Here is a 21,059-nt window from a genome sequence, read left to right as displayed (position 1 = left end):
TCTATTGTCCCAAAACCGTTTCACTGGACGTCGGAAACTGGCTTGTATCACACGCGACTCTAGCTAGCTATTGGTCCCTGCTCCATCCAATCCGCTGCGACGTCGGTGCAGTCTGATTCCCGCCAATTTTGCGCGCCAACCACTGCTGATCTCTCGATGAAACCGCATCACCAAAAAACCGATCTCACGTGGGAGATCGGTTTTTCTTCTTCCTCGGCACACGCGGTGATACTTTCTATACGGCTACTGCTTTTAGGCACTACTGTGGTACTATCGGTTTCTGTATGTGGAAAAAAACTTTAGACTTGTTTGTCGAAATTCGACACACTGCACCTACGGTCTGTTGGATGGAACCAGAGCGCACAGATTTGAGCCGATAGGAAAAAACTCTTTAGTAGACGTGGCAGGGTAGTTGCAATGAAAATTGCAATTGGCGGTCAAGCAACATGCGATCAAGCAAGTTAATGCGACTTCTTCAGGTCGGCTGGCCTGGCACTACGGGTCGTACGGATTTGCAAGAGGCGAGTCACTCGAGCCACGCTTGTGGGACGTTCGGTTGAAGTCCACCCGGGGAATCGATCATCCACTCTGCTGCCCGCTTGCTTGCTTGCTAATCGATGGCTTGCCTGGGATATATGGGGAACGATCCACGATTTTTGTTGTTTGCTCCCTGGTGCTTTCGCTCGATCCAAAGACTGGAAACTAATGACCTAAATGCTGTTTTGCCTCTAGTTTTATAGCACAAAACTTTGTGTTTTTTCTCTGAGGGGTAGTGTATTGTGTGAGAAATTTTGACCTGATTTTGATGGCTAAGAGAAAAGAGGCAGTCCTTCTATTAGGATGCTTCAATGCTGACGGTAGAGATTTTAAATTTTGATCGGTTGTGTGCTTGAACATTACACTGTTCACTTTGAAACTTTTTTTCTCCGATTCTCCGTGACACATCAAATTATCAACCCACATTCAAAAACAAGTCTTCAGTCCAAAATTGAGCCAAATTGATAAAGATTTAAAGGTGTATCAAATCGATTTTGTGTTTTTTTAACCGTTTTTACAGAAATTTACTCATAAATCCAGAAAATTGTTCCGAAAGGGTGCCGAAAATACCGTTAGGATATAGTTAGTACAATATTCTACAACTTTGCCAAAGATACTACGGTGTTTAAATTGCTTATTTCGAAGCTATTCAATAATTTTAGTTGAAAAATCACGAAAAAACATGATATTTTTACGATTTTACATATAGAAATCATGTAATTTTACATTATTTTACGTGACTAAATTAATTAGCTATTTCTCCTTTATGTAACGAACATTTCGTTCATACATTGTTTGTGTGTAGGAATTCGTTTTCAATGACTAATTATCAAAAGTATGTCACGTTGATACTAAAAATCGCGTAGAGTTGCCAGCACGAATTAAAACAAAGTTACCCATGATTAAGACGTCATGCCATCGTATTCTAATGTCTTTTGATTCAAGTATCAGAAATGGCGAAGATGATAAGGCTCGAGCCTGCGGATCAGAAGGTCCCAGGTTCAAGCTCAAATACATAATAAACTTTTTTTCTTTCTTTGTAGCAGTTAGGATGATGAATCTGTCATGAGCCATGGCCCATGACTTACACGCAATATCCCAAATAATGATGATCGGGACCTGCCAATTAAGCCCATTCCAGGACTAGCTAGATATTTAGTTTACTTGTTGACAAGAAATCGTGTCGACGAGATCAGCTGGACGAAATATTGGACATCTGTTTGATACCGATTAATTCAGCTAAAACAATTCAATACGATGAAGGAACTGCTTTTGGATGCAAAATTTATCATACAACTGTGGAGATTACTTGCATCTATCTAGCCACAAGCTACACAACTACACGATAAAGGGAAACTTCATTCTTACTATGCACTCTACGGTTCCGAAACAAGGCAATGATGCCAAATTGCAATGAGATGCAGAGTGTAGTTTCATTAACTTATAGCTGGATCGAGACGCAAAAAATCCTATTCCAGGGCTCGAACCTTGAATCTTCGAATCGGCAGTCTCATGCTCAACCATCTACACCAAATTGAAACTGATGCAGATGCGACAAAGAAATGTAATGACGTTTCAATCATGGGTAACTTTGTTTAATTTTGTGCTGGCAACTCTATGCGATTTTTAGTATCAACGTGACATATTTTTGGTAATTAATCAATGAAAACGAATTCCTACACTAAAATGATGTATGGACGAAATGTTCATAACACATTGGAGCAATAGCTATTTAAATTAGTCACTTAATGTAAATTTACATGACTTTTACATGAAAAACCGTAAAAATATTGTATTTTTTCGCGATTTTTTAACGAAAATTGATGAATAACTTTGAAATATGCAATTTAAACACCGTAGCGTCTTCGGCAAAGTTGTAGAGTATTGTTTCAACTATATTTTAACGGTGTTTTCTGTACCTTTTCGGTGCAATTTTCTGGATATTGGAGTACATTTTCGTGAAAAAACTTTCGTGCTCGAAAAAACACAAAATCGATTCGATACACCTAAAAACCTTTATCAATTTGGCTCAATTTTGGACTGAAGACTTGTTTTTGAATGTGGATTGATAATTTGAAGTGACACGGGTAGGTCAAAAAAAAGTGAACAGGTCTAGTAAACATGTTGCACTTATCGAACGTCTACTGTACCTGAATGGAATAAAGAGTGTGACAGTTGCAGATTGAGATATCAGTCGGCAGCCGTCTAGTTAGATGGAACATGACTACAGTGGTTTTTCGATTTTGTCACGGTTCTATTTAATCACGCTCCATTATATCACACTCGATTTTAGCACGCTATTTTTTTCAATTATTTCACGCTATGATAATCGATACAAATATCGCCCAGCACATATTCCAAACTGTATAGGATACATGAATCGTCAAAGTAAAATATTTTGCACATTAGTATACAATTATGGTGCCATTTATGACAGACCGGACACAGGATTCGATTATCTAGAGTTACATTCCCATGCTTTGCTCTGCATCGAGTCCGGTCTGTATGCGTTAATTCCACGCGTTACATTTTCCATCAGGGGTCTCCAGTTAGCCTTTGTGAATAAGGTTTTCGATCGCCAATTCAGAGATGGCGGGTTCGATTCCCATTCTGGTCGGGAACTTTTCTAGACTTTCCTATGCATAGTGTATAATTGTACTTGCCCCACAATATACAAATTCATACAATGGCAGGCAAAGAAAGCCCTTCAATTGGTAACTGTGGTAGTACTCAAAGAACACTAAGTTGAAGAGAGGCAGCCCTAGTTCCATTAGAAACGTAGAGTCACAAAGAAGAAGTAGAAGAAAAAGGCGTTTTCCGTTAGAAACTTACTTTGATTTTATTTTTTTTTGTATTTTAATTATTTCTGACGAGTTTCACAATCCGGAGCTCGTTCATGTCAGGACCTACGGTATCACTTCACTTCCGAAGGTATAACTAACATTTTGTAAATTTATCGGATTTTAAAAGTTGATATGCTATTCAATTAATGCCAACCAGCATAACGAACGATAAACTTGGAGACCATTGTACAACAAAGCGTAACGCTACAACATCGAAAAAATATCAAATTTTGATTTTTCAACCAGAAATTCCCAACCTTCTAGAAACACTTTTGAAAATGCTAAGTACTCGACGATAAATTTAAGCAATTATCTTTTTTTTGCTGTGTAAAGATTGAAAATCGACAACATATGGAAGCATGAAGTTCAAAAACTATGATGTAGAAGTGCAAATACAGTAGACGTTCGATAACTGCAACATGTTTACGTTTCACTTAGCGAACAAAATTCGATAACTGCAACGTCAGACAACAACCCATCAATTGACGTTAAATGAATGCAAAATTCATTCGACTGTTCATTTGGGCTAATTCGGCGCACCGTTTTGACGGATAGCGGTGCGATAACTGCAAATTTGTTGTACTTACCGGACTTGCAGTTAAAAAGCATTGCAGTTAAACCGTTTGCAGCGACCGAACGTCTACTGTAATACCTCCTTTATTTTATTTTATTTTCAGAGACCTTAAAAAATAATTACATACAAGAATTATAGTGTTCTAGGCATATATACAAGAATATTAGACTTACGTTACCGGGTTTGATATTTTGTTCGTTTTTTGTTTGATTTTTTTATGTGCAAGTGTATTTTGATTAATAAACGCCTTCGAAAAAAGATGTTTCAATTATATCACGCTCCAATATATCACGCGAAAAAAAAATTTCATTCGTGATATAATCGAAAAAGTACTGTATGCGTTCATTTTTCATTGTACAGTAGACGTTCAATAACTGCAACATGTTTACGTTAAACTTATCATTCGCCAAATTCGATAACTGCATCAACTGACAGACGTCAAAGACATGTCAATCGTTGCAGAATGTAGCCAATATGCATTCAGAAAATATCGCACTGCAACAAAAGTGCATGCGAAAAACATCGCTTAGCTGTTGACACTTGATTCTGTCAAAAACGAAACGTCGACATAGTTACGATGTTTTTCAGATGCACTACAGCTGCATTTCGATGTTTTTGAGTGCATTCTGGCTGCGTCCAATATCAATTGACAATTGTTTGACGGCTGTCAGTCGTTGCAGTTAGCGAATTTCAGTCGGTAACTGAAACGTAAACATGTTGCACTTATCGAACGTCTACTGTACTCCCTGGCTCCATCTTATGCAGCTTTTTAAGTTGCTTTTAGGATGCTATTATGTACACACTTAGAAATTCTGAAATTTGCACGAAACGGAATCACCAAAGAACGTAAATGTTTTCAAGACTGAATCATAATTTGGACTCAATTTTACGCGCATCATGTAAGTGCTGGTTGGTTGCGTTAAATGTCAACAAATTCGTTTCACCAGAAACGTAGAAGCAGAATCACGTTCATCAACCACCTTCTAACTAGGTGAAATAGCCGAGAGGTAAGAGATGTGGTTCACGATCAGGAGATCCGGTGTTCGAATCCATGCATGGCATTATTTTACTTTTCCATGTTTTATCTGTCAAATCGGTTTTAGCGATTGCTAGACGCTAAGAAAAAATAAGTTTTATTTTGGGGTGTCTTGAAAGACGTAAATTTACATGTTTCAACCTCTAAATTTGTGTTTTTGGAGATGCTCGTATATGTCAGGTTCAGGACACTTAAAATTACATGATATTTTCTAGGTGTGTAGGCTGTAATTGCTCATTGGCATACTTTAGTCGCTTAAGTAGCCAGTTCCATAAGGAACTTAATCAGAACTCCAAAGACATTGAAAGAGTATTTTTTCATTGAAGCGGATTCAGATTTGGGTGTTTGAAATGTTCCGTTCATTGAATTTAAGGAAATAATACAGGAAATAATACAGTTCAGTCAATGTGCAAATTTTTGCAGTTTGGCAATGATTTGCGTTGTGTTGAAGAACAGTTTGATCATTCCTGTATCCAATAGAAATAATAGTTAATCGCATTGAAGCTCAAAATAGGATAAAGGATAGTTTGTTAGTTTGTCTTACCTAAAACATCTTATCACGGCAAACAGAAGAAGAAGGGCGAGGATACCTACCTTGAACAAAAAAGATGGATGAATAGTGTGACGAGCCATTTGATCTCCAGAAGAAAAATAACGACGGAGGCAGCACTGAAAAAGAAAGGAAATCAGAAGAAGTTGTGAAGTGCTTCTCTTGTGGGGGTGGTGGAATGCTGCAAATCGTCGGTCGGCATTGGATGCCTGGTCTGGTCTGGTAGGTGATGGGTGGTAGTTTTTCTTTCTGAAAGTAGGTAGGGGAAAGTGGGGCAATATGCCATTTTTCAAACTTTCATCGTTTTCAATGATATATAGCCTCATTTGTTAGGCTTTCAAAGTGGTAACAGCAACTAGACAACATTTGCTCGATGCTTCAACAAAAATATTCACTAAATTATTGCATTTTCATCGATTTTTTGCGATTTCAAAAACTGGTTCGTAAAACGGAAGTGGTGCAAAAAGCCCATCTGCCATGGGGTAAGATGCCACTTCATGAAAACATTCAAAAATTACGTCCATAAGTTTTCTGGCATTTTCGAATTACTTTCACCCCTCTGTCACGTTTTTTCGTATACTCAATACAAGGAGTGTCACCCCCCTCTCCGCTAAACGATGGTCGTCATATTTGAATGACCCCTAACATGGATAGCGTAGACTTCAACAACCATGCGCCTCCATGGGTGCCTCAATCTACTAGGAAACACTTGGCTGATAATAAAATCACCCGAAAACCTTAATTGGAAGCACGAAAAACCGGAAGTTGCCAATTTTCATTGGGAAATCAAAAGTATTTCCGTGGGTTTGGCGGCCTAGCTTCTAGAAGAATGTTTAATGCAAACATATCTTGACACCATTCACCTATAGCAATGATCAAGTCCCATTTAGGAATGATTTTATGCGTTGGGCCATTTTACCCCATCTTGGCATTTTGGGCTCTGTTCCCCTAAGCAAAAGCGTACACCGGGGTCTGTATACGTGCACTGTATTGTGTAGGCTTGTGCCTGAAAAGTCGAACAAAGAAGTAGTTCACTTTGAAGACAAAAAAAGAAACGCAGGGAAACTTTCTTGTTTATGTAGTTAAGTGAAGTTTGTGTGAGGTTTAATTTTGGATCGTTTTTTTTACTGCGTAGTTCTCTTTGGAAAAACTTGTGTGCATCTCAGAAGAGGTTGCAGCACATTCCTTCGGGAAAGCTGAAACCTGAGTCGATTGTGCTACCTACCTACCGCCGTGCACAAAGTCATAATTCACCAATGGGAGGAAATTAAAACTGTCAACGAAGAGCATTTCCCTGTTTTTGGCGCGGTGAAGTTGGCCTGCTGGATTTGAAAAAGAGTTCAATAAATGGTGCGTGAACGAGACGACGATGGCTAATGATCCGTAACTAACGACTGTAGACGAAATTGTTTCCGGTTGTGAGTTTTGTAAGTTTAGCTTAATTGATTCGAACAATTTGAGAATGTTTGATGTATTTTAAACATTTTTATAAAACGATTCCAATTTCTATATTTTAGTATTATAATTACTGAAAGTTGAAGTTTATCCTTGCTGTAAGTTACAGAATTATCAGTTATTGGACGTGAAGTAATTGAATAATGAAGTATTGCAATGCAGCATGTAATACCACTTATTTGTTCAACTTATGAAAACCTAAACACAAAACCAATATACTAAAACAGAACTACCACCCATGTCGGCAAATCGTTTTATTGGTTTTGCCTGGTGCTTTTAAACCCTCTATCTATTGCATACATCTCCTCCCACGATATACTTACATGATGTAAACACCTGCAGTGTAGCCGTGCACCATGATGTCGACTCCGACCCCGCTGACCACTGGAAAGACACCGACGAAATGCAAAGAGGATGGAAAAGGAATTCCGTTAAAACAATGTGGTTGCAGTATTTGTTTCTGAAACTATTCCCTTCCACAATCTAGCAGTTGAATGGAAGACATTCCGAAAGCAACAATCACCAAGGGCGGGGGCGTGATTGTGTTTTCGAATGTAAAATGGTGTACGTGTTGAAGAAATTATTATGAAATATGGGCATTTAAATGATAATTTTTAAAACAAGCAAAACCCACAAAAATATGAGCTTCAAGTATTTTTGTGGGTACCGTCAAGGCGCCATTCACCGTGGGGGCTCCATTCACCGTGTGCCTTAGAATATTTTTTCATTATTTCCATATTATGATTGAATGATATGACAATTTCCCTTCAATTTCACAAATACAACACTAATGTATTGTTACCATGTCAAAACGCTCATTAGAAACATTTAAAAGTATCATTTTGACACTAAAGTGTGTTTACATGAAGCGGGTTTCTGCTCGTTCACTGCATTCATAGTGAAAAAACGAAAACTGCGCTAAGGTGATTTAAGCGATAAACTAAATGTAGCAACGTTTTTATTCCACCAAGAAGCAATTAAATTCACATATCAGGTATGTATTTTGCATTACCGAAGTAAGTTTAACAAGAAAGTACGATTACTCGTACTTTTTAATTGAAACAAAAAGGCACGGTAAATGGGTACCCTAAAAATCAATGGTCTCCATTCACCGTGCCCCATATTGTCCCATATATTTAGAAAAAAATCGAAAATTTGAACATTCGTTTTTTTAATAAAATCTTGCAAGTTATTACTTGAAATAAATTTAAACGAAGAAAATTCCCTTGGCTGGGTTGTTTTGATCATTTTTAAACAAAGTAGAATAAAATATCTCATACACGGTGAATGGGTCCCTACTACCACGGTGAATGGTGACCTACCACGGAATTAGGCGACCTTACTATCCTTTACTAATTGTACTATATCACCAAATTTTGTGAAAAATTTTCTACTTCTGTGGATATTGCTTTAATTTTAACCTATAATGAATGCAATTAAAAGCGGCACCAACAATGTTTATAAGACTGGTGTCAAATGACAGGCCTTATTTGCCCCAAATCCTCTTAGATCCACGGTGAATGGTGCCTTGACGGTAATCAAATCTTACATAAAAAAGTTTTGTGCACAGCATGGTTGACGTAGGGCTACGCTGCCGTTCTACACATAATTGTCCCATGTTATATGAGATTCCCATATAACATGGGGCAATTGGGTGTAGAACGGTAGAACGTAGAGATGTTTTGTAAAATAACCTATAGCAGTGATGCTCAGGTTGAAGCATATCGTGGGCCAAATTGATATTTTGCGTATAAGCCGCGGGCCGCAGAATAAAAATGATTTCTTGCATTTAAAGAAAGCAGAATCAACAATCATCTTAACCGATGAAATAATTAGTGTTTTAATATTTTCACTGCAAATTTAAAATTTGAAAATAATTTATTTTCGGATAAGCTCGAAAATTCAATCCATTTGTAAATTTTCATGAAGTTGAAATAACATTTTCAAAATGTAGCAGTCACTACGTGTTAATAAAAACCACATTTATCAAAATATGTGTTTGAGTTTGTTACTCCACACTAACTGTAAGTATTTTGACCTGACTAAAGATTTAGTGGAAATTGAAATTCTGACGTTGTTTATTATAATACATACTCCCAATATTATCTCATTAAAACCGAATGATTCAAAATAATGATAAATTATAAACTTATCTGCAGTAAAGATTATAATGAATCAAGCTGATTTTTTTCGAAACGTATTGATGAACCAAGCTAAATTATTAAAACGCATTTATGTTGTCACTTCAAATTGATTTTATTATGTTTATGCTTATATTTACTTTTAACTTCTGATTTTGAAAGAGAGAAAGTTCCTATGAGTGATTTCCTAATTGATGTTATTACAAATAGAAACATATTTGGCCACTATTGAGCATTGAACTAATATTTGTCAACATTTTATTCGATTAGTCACACAATTTTCCCAAATTGTTTCGCGGGCCGCATTTACGAGCTTCGAGGACCGCATGCGGCCCGCGGGCCGCGGTTCGAGCACCACTGACCTATAGTCATGTTGATCTGTAACAGTTGTATTCAATGATTTTTCAGTTTTTTTTTACAGTTCACTATTTTTTTCATTAAAATGCATGTCTTTAGAGGATTGTTTTAAATATCGTACAAATTGGGACGAAAGGTCTCAGATTATCATGGAAATTTTCCCACAGGCAGGGCTAATGGATATATCGCCTTTTTTCCAGGAAAAATCAGGTGGAATTTTTTTGTTTTCCCCTGACACTACTTACATTGAAAAATCATAACTCAAAAACGAAGCATCGTAAGACATTTTTATTTGAAAATGAAAGAAATTTTTTTCAGAAATCCAAAAAAATATGAACTGGATAAAGGTTTCCATAGTGAGAAAACTCGTAAAGAAAAAACCGGAAAAACTATGCCCAAACTCGTGAAAAATTTTCAAAACAATTTTTTTGAGAAGGTTATTTTATAAGCTTTTCTGTGACCGAGATGAACCAGACCTGGGCTGAAAATCTCGTTAATAAAGATTGTTGGGGCGTATGATGCTTTCGGAACTAGAATACCATTTTGAGAGCAGCTTCTATTTCAAGCAGCTTCAAAAACTGCAATTTATTAAATGATTATTAATTTAACAGTAAGTAATTACAATATAAAACAACATTACGCTATAGTATTAGTTCACGCACTAATCCCCCAACAACAGTGCACACTTCATCGTTGTTCTATCTTTCACGAACTAAAACGCACTGTTCTTTGTACGCAACTCCCAACAGGCAGTTACTGTATCGAACGTCGCTCTTACTTCAGGGTTGCCAGTTCCACAAGTCCCTAACGTATAGGAACTATTCGCAACAAAGATAATAATAAAATATAAGCTTTAATAGTTGAAATTTTTGGAATGCACTTTTCTTTTTCGTTTTTGAGTTATGGCCAATTTTGTTCAAAAATGTCCAAATGTGCCATATAAGCCTTTTCTTTGAAAAATCATAACTCAAGAATGAAGCATCATAGAAACAATGTTTTTTTTAATGAAAATGAATCTAATCGAATCTAATCTAACATAGGCGCAGCCAGTACAAGAAAGCATCTTGGAAAATAATCAGGTTAGATTACGCCCGATTATTTTTCTTGTCGATATTGATGATTGGAGCATATCGAAGATATGACACAAGCATCAAAGCGGCCAGGCCTACTGCGCAGCGTTTACCGCAAAGATGATTCTTTGAAATGATTCGATTTCAATGAACATTTATTTAATAAAAAATGGTAAACTGGCAACTCTGTCACATTTTTTAATCCTTTTTGTACTCGATACTGTTCAAATTAGCACAAAACGTCTTTATATGGCATCAAACAATGTTTTATTTGCGAAATTTATAAACTGCACCTGATTTTATATGATACTTTATATGAAAAAAAAAAATGAATATTTTTTCCTAAAAACGCTATATCTCAGGAACGACTCAAATTACCTTGGGAAGTTAAGCTTTTTCGATCGAAAACGTCTGATAAACACGATGGAATCAAAATTTTTAAAATCAAAATATACGTATTTTGAGAAAAATCGATTTTCAGTTTTAAAATTGAAAAATATGATATCTGGCAATACTGTATCAAAAAATAATATTTTTTCTGGATTCCCTGAACGATTTCCTTCAAAAAAAGCCGAAGGTCGAAAATGTGTATGTGCAATCGCTTCAATGATAAAAATAAAAGAAAGAGAGGATAATTTTCATATCGGCCAAAACGGGGGGTGCCGCCACGGGCCGAGGGGTGACCCGATCGGCACCAAAATTTGGATTTTTTTCTTTTTCCATCCAAACAAATGTTTCAACCAAATTTGGTTCAAATTCGTGATGGTCAATTGCAAGTTGTCACATTTTCTCGGTCACTTCATATGGAATGACCCAGGTGTATCAAATCGTTTTTGCGTGTGTTTTTTTTATAATTTTTACAGAAATTTACTCTGAAATCCACAAAATTGCTCCAAAAAGGTGCCGGAAATACCGTTACGATATAGTTAGAACAATACTCCACAACTTATTTAACAACTTATTTAACAACTTTAGTTGTAAAATCTCGAAAAAACACAATATTTTCAGGATTTTACACATAAAGGTCATGTAATTTTACATTATTTAACGTGACTAACTTAATTATCTATTACTCCTATGTGTAACGAACGTTTCGTCCATACATCGTTTTTGTGTAGGTATTCGTTTTCATTAACTAATTATCAAAAATATGTGACGTTGAAACTAAAAATCGCACAGAGTTGCCAGCACGAATCAAAACAAAGTTACACATGATTAAGACGTCATGCCATCGTATTCTAATGTCTTTTGATTTAAGTATCAAAAATGGTGCAGATGATAAGGCTCGAGCCTGCGAATCAGAAGGTCCAGGTTCAAGCTCAAATACATGATAAACTTTTTTTTTTCTTTGTAGCAGTTAGGATGATGAATCTGCCATGACTTACAAGCAATCTCCCAAATAATAATGATCGAGACCTGCCAGTTAAGCCAATTCCAGGACTAGCTAGATATTTGGTTTGCTTGTTGATAAGAAGTCGTGTCGACTGAATCAGCTGAGCGAAATATTGAGCATCTGATTGATAACGATCAATTTAATGACGGTTTCCTCTCTTATCGAACGCGACGATTTGAATCCGTCGCGGATGAAATCATCGCCAGAGTCGTCGCAGCCAATCAGCAGGCGGGAGTCTGACATTTCTCCGATCTCACTAACACAAACAGCAGCAGAAGTGGTGCTTGGTTCGTTGCGATGATTCAGAAATGCTGACTGGAAGTTGGCAGTGCATTTTGTTATGAAAGCAACATACAATAGCTAAAACAATTCAATACGATGATGGAACTGCTTCTGGATGTAAAATTTTTCATACAAATGTGGAGCTTACTTGTATATATCTACCCACAAATCAACACAACTACACGATGGAGGGAAACTTCATTCTTACTATGCACTCTACGGTTTCGAGACAAGACTATGATGGAATGAGATGCAGTGACTTAAGGTCCTATTAGACATGACACATATTTGGCCATACAAGCCCAACAAATGACCAACGCAACTTGAATCATAGCAACCTTGGATGAATGTCTGGCTTCAATGGCAAATATTTGTCATAATGACAAACAGTCTAATGGCACCTTCAGTTTCATTAACTTCTGGATCAATAGTTGAATCTTTGAATCAACAGTCTCATGCTCAACCATCTGCACCAATTTGACACTGATGCAGATGAGACAAAGAAGTGTAATGAATTTTTAATCATGGGTAACTTTGTTTTATTTCGTGCTGGCCAGGCTTGTCCGCACTGAACGCATGAAAATTTTGCTCTTTTGATTTACACCACCAAAACCATCGTATTTATGCAATCTTCCTATCTTGCCCGATAGAAGGATGTTGAAATTACCTAAATGTCATTTTGAACTGTCAAAAAACCGCACCGCAGTGCCACACTGTGCGCGCAAAGAGAATTTCACCCGGGTGAATTCACCCCAGTGAATTTCTCTTTGCGCGCTCAGTGCGGCACTGCGGTGCGATTTTTTGACGGTTCGAAATGTCATTTACACGCTAACCTGAAACTACCCTTCGCCTGGGTCGATTCTACCCGGATTTTCATGTTGTTAGCAGTTGTCAAAATCCGGGTAACCCGAAAACCCAGATTTCTTGAATCTGGGTACAGATCTGGGTGATCGGCACTTTGTCACTTTCCGGCTTGAGAATATGGCAGCGGTCAGGAGAACGCTGGAAATTATGGATGTTTTCATGACAAATATGAGGATAAATGACGGAAAACCAGTGAAATTCATCCGGAGAACTGTTTTCCTGCATCAGGTAAGTAAACAGCACATGGGAATTGGGAACTTTTTATAAAAAAATCTAAATTGGAAATAAATTAACAAAATCAAGGCCCCGGAGGAGCTGGGTACCGGTTACCCAGATTTTGCCACCAGCATCAGTAACCCAGATTTGAGTAAAGGTGCCTTTACTCAGATTAGAGTAACTGCAGTTTTGCTCAATTTGGGTCGCTTTGACACCAATCTGGGTAACTGAGGGTTAGCGTGTAGGATATTCAAACATTCTTTTATCAGGTAGGATAAGAAGATTGCATAAACGCGATGGTTTTTGTGGTGAAAATCAAAAGAGCAGAATTTTCTTGCGCTCAGTGTGGACAAGCCTGGTGCTGGCAACTCTGTGCAATTTTTAGTATCAACGTGGCAAACTTTTGATAATTAGTCAATGAAAATGAATTCCTACACAAATATGATGTATGGATGAAATGTTCGTAACTCATAGGAGCAATAGCTAATTAAATTAGTCACTTAAAATTATGTAAATTTTCATTACTTTTACATACAAATCGTAAAAATGGTGTATTTTTTTTCGTGATTTTTCAACGAAAATGGTTGAATAACTTTGAAATACACAATTTAAACATCGTAATGTCTTCGGCAAAGTTGTAGAGTAGTGTTCTGCAGAGATGGAATCCTGCTCAGAGCAAAACAAGAGAACAAAAAATCTGCACCACGCTCCCGCATCCAATGCCAGAGAGGCTTCTCTCGGTTTCTTTCACCTTCCTGCTTGCAGCTTGTGACACCGAAACATGTGCGGATTTGTTTGCACAAAAAGCACCGACAAACCGACGTGACACTCTGTTTCCAAGATTGGCAAGAAATTTGAATCTCAAACCGTTTAAAAATCGTAACTCGTTCTGTCATTTTCGTCTTTTGGCAAAAGAAACATTGAAGAAGATGACACAAAACAGCGCAAAACTGTCCACACGCTAACCCTCAGTTACCCAGATTGGTGTCAAAGCGACCCAAATTGAGCAAAACTGCAGTTACTCTAATCTGAGTAAAGGCACCTTTACTCAAATCTGGGTTACTGATGCTGGTGGCAAAATCTGGGTAACCGGTACCCAGCTCCTCCGGGGCCTTGATTTTGTTAATTTATTTCCAATTTAGATTTTTTTATAAAAAGTTCCCAATTCCCATGTGCTGTTACTTACCTGATGCAGGAAAACAGTTCTCCGGATGAATTTCACTGGTTTTCCGTCATTTATCCTCATATTTGTCATGAAAACATCCATAATTTCCAGCGTTCTCCTGACCGCTGCCATATTCTCAAGCCGGAAAGTGACAAAGTGCCGATCACCCAGATCTGTACCCAGATTCAAGAAATCTGGGTTTTCGGGTTACCCGGATTTTGACAACTGCTAACAACATGAAAATCCGGGTAGAATCGACCCAGGCGAAGGGTAGTTTCAGGTTAGCGTGCAGCTGATCGATGTAAACACGACATACAGGGGATAGACAAAATGATCGGGACAGGCAAAATTTACACTTTCCAAAAAATGGTCAACTAGCTGTAACTTTTCGAAAAGTGCATCAAATATTCTCAATTTTTTACTGTAAGTTCTTCAACTAGTTGTGTATCAGTGGACAAAATTTGGAAAAGATCGGACAATTCTTCACGAAGTTATAAAGATTTTTGAAAAAGATAATATTATCCGATAGCCAACTTTGAGCTGTTATATCTCCGAATTCAATGAACCGATTGCAATGAAATTTTGACCATTCATGACTTATATAATGAACTCTGGAAAACATTTAACTTAACTTGAAATTTTTAACAAGCGAAAAAGTTATAGCGATTTTATTTTTTTCACGATTTTTTAGTAAATTGGTCTATTTTTAATATGCATCCCATTACTTTTTCAATTTATTGGCGGCTATGTTGTTACTTTCCTTCAAAACGCATTTATATATAAGTCAATTAGAGGGAAACTAAATGAACTTTAATTTGCATCTTAAATTTTGAAACGATATTGATGTTTTGGATAATTTGGTATTTTTTTAGAAAAATAATCTAATCGTTATAACTTTCTTCCGTGTTAAGAATATTAAGTTAAGTCAATGGTTTTTTATAGCTCATTATATAAGTCATAAATGGACAAAAATTCATTGCATTTGGTTCATTGAATCCGGAGATATAACAGCTCAAAGTTGGCTATCGGATAATTTTACCTTTTCCAAAAATCTTTATAACTTCGTGAAGAATTGTCCGATCTTTTTCAAATTTTGTCCACTGATACACAACTAGTTGAGGAACTTACAGTAAAAATTTGAAAATATTTGATGCACTTTTCGAAAAGTTACAGCTAATTGAACATTTTTTGGAAAGTGAAAATTTTGCCTGTCCCGATCATTTTGTCTATCCCCTGTACACTCTTATTTCTCTCTCACCAAGAGAAGCTGCAATCAACCATACAATGAAATTTTAAACAAATACCCTTCGATATAAAGCAAAAAAGTCAAGAAATCCCTAATAAAATATCCCAATCATAAAAACTTTCAGCGGATGAAATTGCATTTCAACATTTATGACGAAATGTCTTCTTATTGCGCAATACATTGAATGCAGGTTTTTACTTTGAAATGAGTAAAATAATTTGACAAGTTAATGCTCCTGTACGCACGCACACATCAAGAGGAGGCTGTGTAAATCATCGCACAGATGGAGCTAGTGATTAAAAGGAGAACTCATTTGCCAAGAAAAATTGGATAAGTTGTATAAGCTGGCACGTCGGTTTGTCGGTGCAAAAAGTGCGTTTGCTCAAAATTGAGGCACTTTGTGCACCGGGAGTTAACATAAATATGATTATGCTCATAAAATCAATAATTAACCAGCGCACAAGTATGTATGTATGCAATTGTGTCATGCAATGCGAACGGAACGATCATACCGCGCAAAACGCCGGTGAAATTGTCGAACAACTTTGCGGGAGCCTCAAAAATGATGCACAAAAATGATTCTCTTGTGCTGATGTTTGTGGTTCGTCGTTTCTCTTTGATTTCGCATGCTTCCTCCTTGCGCTACGCTCCCGCACAAAGATAAAGAGAACAAAAACATGCATTTGAGGCACATTGCGGGAGCAAATGACAAGCCTGGTGTTCTAACTATATTTTAACGGTATTTTCGTTACCTTTTCGGTGCAATTTTCTGGATATTGGAGTACATTCTCGTGAAAATGCTTAAAAAACACAAAATCGATTTGATACACTTCTAGACCTTTATCAATTCGGCTCATTTTTGGACTGAAGACTTGTTTTTGCATGTGGATTGATCATTTGATGGACACGGGAAGGTCAATAAAAGTGAACAGGTCTAATGCATATTCGTACACGGCAGGTGTGGCATCACACGCACACTTATTTATGATGTTGTTCCCTGAAATCGTTCGCGGCGCTAGTGTGTTTGTCGTTGCCAGAGTATTAGGAGCAAGAGGATAGTTGTCTGTCTTGTTATTAGCCGTCTTCGGTTGAACTTACCCGCAAAAATCAGCAAATTACAAACATCAGCCTTCTACGATGCGGCTCGAAAAGCCCTTGAAGAGTACACGGCCGGAATTTTAAGAAGGGCAAAAATTACTTATTCTCAAAAATTGACAGCTACAAGTACTAGGAAAAAAGGGTACTTTATACTATTAAAGCGTAATGCCTGTCAACTGAAAAGACATATTAATATTTGCGACGCATCAAAGATATAGCACAAGCGTCAGAGCGACTACCCAACTAACATTTTTGTTCTATAAGAGCTTAAGCGAGCTTTCATCCAAGAGCGTTTGTTCTATAAGCTGTTATACAGCTACTTTCGTTAGTAGGGTAGGCCTCCTATGTTGTGTTTACCGCAGAAGCGATGATTCGAAAAATTTCATATTTTTCAGCCGAAATATCTCTCGAATTTACAGGGGAGGAAGGATGCGTGTTTATGAGTAGGAGTTGAAGGAAAGAGGCTAATGACCTCAAAGGAATCTGCCTTTACCGTGTAGCTTAGCTCCACTATTCCGTCTTAATTATACTTCAGCAAGTTTAATCAAATCTACACTTTATAAACTTCGTCCCCTTCTATAGTAAGCAAACTGCTTTTGCCAGTGTATCAAGAAGCCACTCTGCAAAAAAGTTTTCTCGTTTCGCTCGGATTGACTTCCTTTACAACGAGCAATCGAACAAAAGTGAGTCACTTTAAGTGACACACTCGTAAAAACACCCTCCTCCTGTGGTAGACTCCTTTCCGGGAAACGATGATGCTAGAAACAACACCAACTCAGACCCAGGTGTTCCAATCGGTTTCCCTGTCGGAGAACATGTCGCTAATATTTCTGAAATTTTAATCCGCGTCGAAAATGACACGTTCCCGCGGCAAAGTATCTTCACCGTTTCGAAGAATATAGCGCATCTTTGCGAATAGCACTACAGAGATGGAATGGGAAGACGTTCAGTTTTGGCGTTGGAATACGGATAGAGGAATAGAGATGTTCCTATTTACGGGAAAGCGGTTGAGTTGACGATGAGTTTGGTGGGAGTGGGAGTAGGTATATTGCAAAAGGCACTGATTAATCCTGTGTAGGTACCGCAAATCGCCCACACTTGATCAAATACCATGCGTCTCCATGGTTTCGACCTAATGTATTCTGGTACATTGCAACACGTTGTTTGGTAGACAAAACATCCTTTGCTTTCTGCTAAATTCCGGCTTTGTGTTCAATTAGGAATAGATCACCTTTTTCCGCCAGCAAAATTTAACCCTTGTTAGTTGATTTTTTATTCTGAATCAAACTGCATTCAAATGCCTCACCAATCACTATCATTGACCGAAACAAAAACTAGCCAAGATATGTGCAATGTGGCAAAAACATAAATTGCTCCGTGTGGTGTTCTTCTTGCGCAAGCAATTACTAATTCCAGTCAAGCAGAATCCATTAGAAGATAAGCTGGTGTTTCTTAATTTCAGTGCCGCATGTGAGGGGGTGAGGTCACAGGATTGGATGTTGAACTGAAATAAATCTAATATTTAAATCCAGCATCCTGGACCCGGGTTTTTCCTCATTCCACTATACAGATATAGATACTGATGCAGCTCTCTTGGAGGGTGCGTGGCGTGCGGAAATTTCTTTCAACCCAGGGATGAATAAAATAGTGTTGCTCTACTGACTGGCTACCTATATCTATTACGGATCCGGATTTTCATCATACCTTACGCTTTTCTCTCCAAACGAATGAATTTGTTTTGATATTCAACGTAAGAACGTTACACGATTAGTCCTTTGCATGAGAAGTGGAATGCTTTAAAAACAAGCAGTAGCAATTTAATACAGTTAAGCTGATCAAGATGATCTTCAATCCTGAATAGATGGTATGTATATCGCTAAAATTTCTTACTTCTACTCTTTATTCTGTTTGCTTTAAAAGGCGTCTTCTTTTTCATTTTTTCCATGTTTTCTTCTTCTTATTTTTTCTTATCATCCTTCTCAACTGGCTCCATCGCTTGGAGGTAAGCTTAAGAGGCTAACAATGAGCCAAATTTAAGCTCCAGCAAAGCTCATTGTTAGCTGCTTAAGCAGCTTGAAAGCTGCTGAAGATGCTAATAAGAACTAAATAGGCACTTTCAAGTTATTAGAAGTTCATTTGAGTAACCAGGGATTTGCATCAGTTCAGGAGTTCCTTCAGTGATTTTGCTAGGATTTTCTTCAAAGATACCTCTAGGGCTCGCTTCAGAAGTTCTTCCATAGATCCCTCCAGGAGTTTCGTCAAGGGTTCCTCCTGGAGTTCGTTCAAAGATTGCATCAGAGAATCCTTCAATAAATCAGAGATTTTTGCGAAATCCTTGAGCGATTTCTCCGGGAATACCTTGAGGGATTTCTTCAACAGTTCTTTCAGGGGTTCCTTCTGGATTTCCTTCAGTAACTCCTTCAAGGATACTTCTAGATGTTCCTTCTGGGCTTTCTCCAGAAGCTCATTTAGAGATTCCTCCAGGAGTTTTGCCAAGGGATCCTCTTGGAGTGCTTTTAGAATTTATTCATAGATTCCTCCAGAAATTACTTTGAAGATTTCTTCAGGATTTCCCTTAGGGATTCCTGCGATTGCGATCTTTGTGGATTCTCGCAGTAATACTTTCTATATGATATCTTCAGGAACAGCTTCGAGAATTTCTTTGATATTTTTTTACAAGATAAATTCTTTCGGGAATTCCTTCGGGGACTGCTTATAGAATTCCTTCGGGGATTCCTCCAGGAATTCCATCTTGGATTCCCACAAGAATTCTTTCGGGGATTCCTTCAGCAATTTCTTCAGGGATTCTTGAAGGAATTTCTACAAGAATTTCTTCGGAGAATCTATCGAGAATTCCATCGGAGATTCCTTCAGGAATTCCTTCGGGGATTCCTCCAAGAATTCCTTTCGAGATTTCTCTAGGAATGTCGTCGATGATTTCGCCTTCGGAGATTTCTCCAGGAGTTTCTTCGGATATTCCTCTAGGAATTTCATTGGGGATTCCTTCAGGAATTTATTCAAAAATTCCTTCGGAAATTCCATCAAGAATTTCTTCGGGGATTCCTCCAAGAATTCCTTCGGAGATTTCTCCACGAGTCCCTTCGGATATTCCTCCAAGAATTTCTTCCAAGATATCTTCAGGAATTTCTTCTGAGATTCCACCAAGAATTCCTTCGGAGATTTCTCGAGGAGTTCCTTCGGTTATTCTTCCAGAATTCATTTCGAGATTCCTCCAAGAATTCCATCCGAGATTCCTCCAGGAATTCCTACGGAGATTCTATCGGGGTTTGTTTATTAAACTTCTTCGGAGATTCCCACAAGAATTCTCTCAGGCATTTCTTCAAGGATTCCTTGAGAAATTTCTTCAGGAATTTCTTCAGGAATTTATTCAAAAATTCCATCAAGAATTCCTTCGGAAATTCCATCAAGAATTCCTTCGGGGATTCCTCCAGATATTCCTTCGGGGATTTCTCCAGGATGTTTCCCAAAGAATTTCTTTGGGGATTTCTCCAAGAACTCCTTTAGAAATTTCTCCAGAATCTTCCTCCAGGAATTCCTTCCGAAATTCTTCCAGGAATTCCTACCACGATTTTCCCGCTAGTCCTTTGGGGATTCCTTATAGAATTCTTTGAGGGATTCCTCCAGGAATTCCTTCGGGGATTGCTTTAAGCAATTTTTTTTTTCAAGAATTCCTTCGGAGATTCCATCAAGATTTTTGTCGGGGATTTCTCCAAGAATTCCTTCAGGGATTTCTATAGGAATTCCTTCGGAGATTTTTGCACGAGTCTCTTCGGATATTCTTCCAGAATTCATTCCTAGATTCCTCCAAGAATTCCATCCGAGATTCCCCCAGGAATTTCTAAGGAGATTCCTCCGGAGATTTCTTATTAAATTTCTTCGGGGATTCCTACAAGAATTCTTCAGAAATTTCTTCAGGGATTCCTTCAAATTTTTTTTTCCAGAAATCTGTCGGGGATTTCTTTAGGAATTCCTTCGGATATTCTTTCAAGAATTCCTTCCGAGATTCCTAGTTTAGAGGATTCTTCCAGAATTTTTTTTTCGCTCTACTTCCCTTCCGAAGGACGAATTCACATTTTGTAAGTTTGTTGGGAGTGGGATTCGATCCCAGGTCCTCAGCATCCCACCAGGCCTGCTGCATCGGTGTTTCTTGTCAAAATGCATAAAAAAAATCTTCTAGGTGTTCTTTTTTTTAGGATATCTCCAACAATACC

General features: G+C 37.7%; 1 protein-coding gene across 5 annotated transcripts in view; it reads right to left on the bottom strand.

The window, feature by feature from the left end:
• The window catches only part of LOC109406023 (uncharacterized), a 122,525-nt gene that overhangs the window by 8,787 nt on the left and 92,679 nt on the right, over positions 1–21,059 (bottom strand). For all 5 annotated transcript variants that reach the window (XM_029876559.2, XM_029876557.2, XM_029876560.2 and 2 more), the window contains exons 4-5: positions 7,319–7,379; positions 5,585–5,659 (exon numbers count right to left, since the gene is read on the bottom strand). In XM_029876559.2, the coding sequence (XP_029732419.1) occupies positions 5,585–5,659; positions 7,319–7,379 (136 nt within the window). The remainder of the gene's footprint in view (positions 1–5,584; positions 5,660–7,318; positions 7,380–21,059) is intronic.

This window comes from Aedes albopictus, chromosome 2, assembly GCF_035046485.1.
Source record: "Aedes albopictus strain Foshan chromosome 2, AalbF5, whole genome shotgun sequence".
NCBI lineage: Eukaryota > Metazoa > Arthropoda > Insecta > Diptera > Culicidae > Aedes > Aedes albopictus.
The sequence above is the reverse complement of the archived record's forward strand: the minus strand, read 5'-3'. Positions and strand labels throughout refer to the sequence as shown.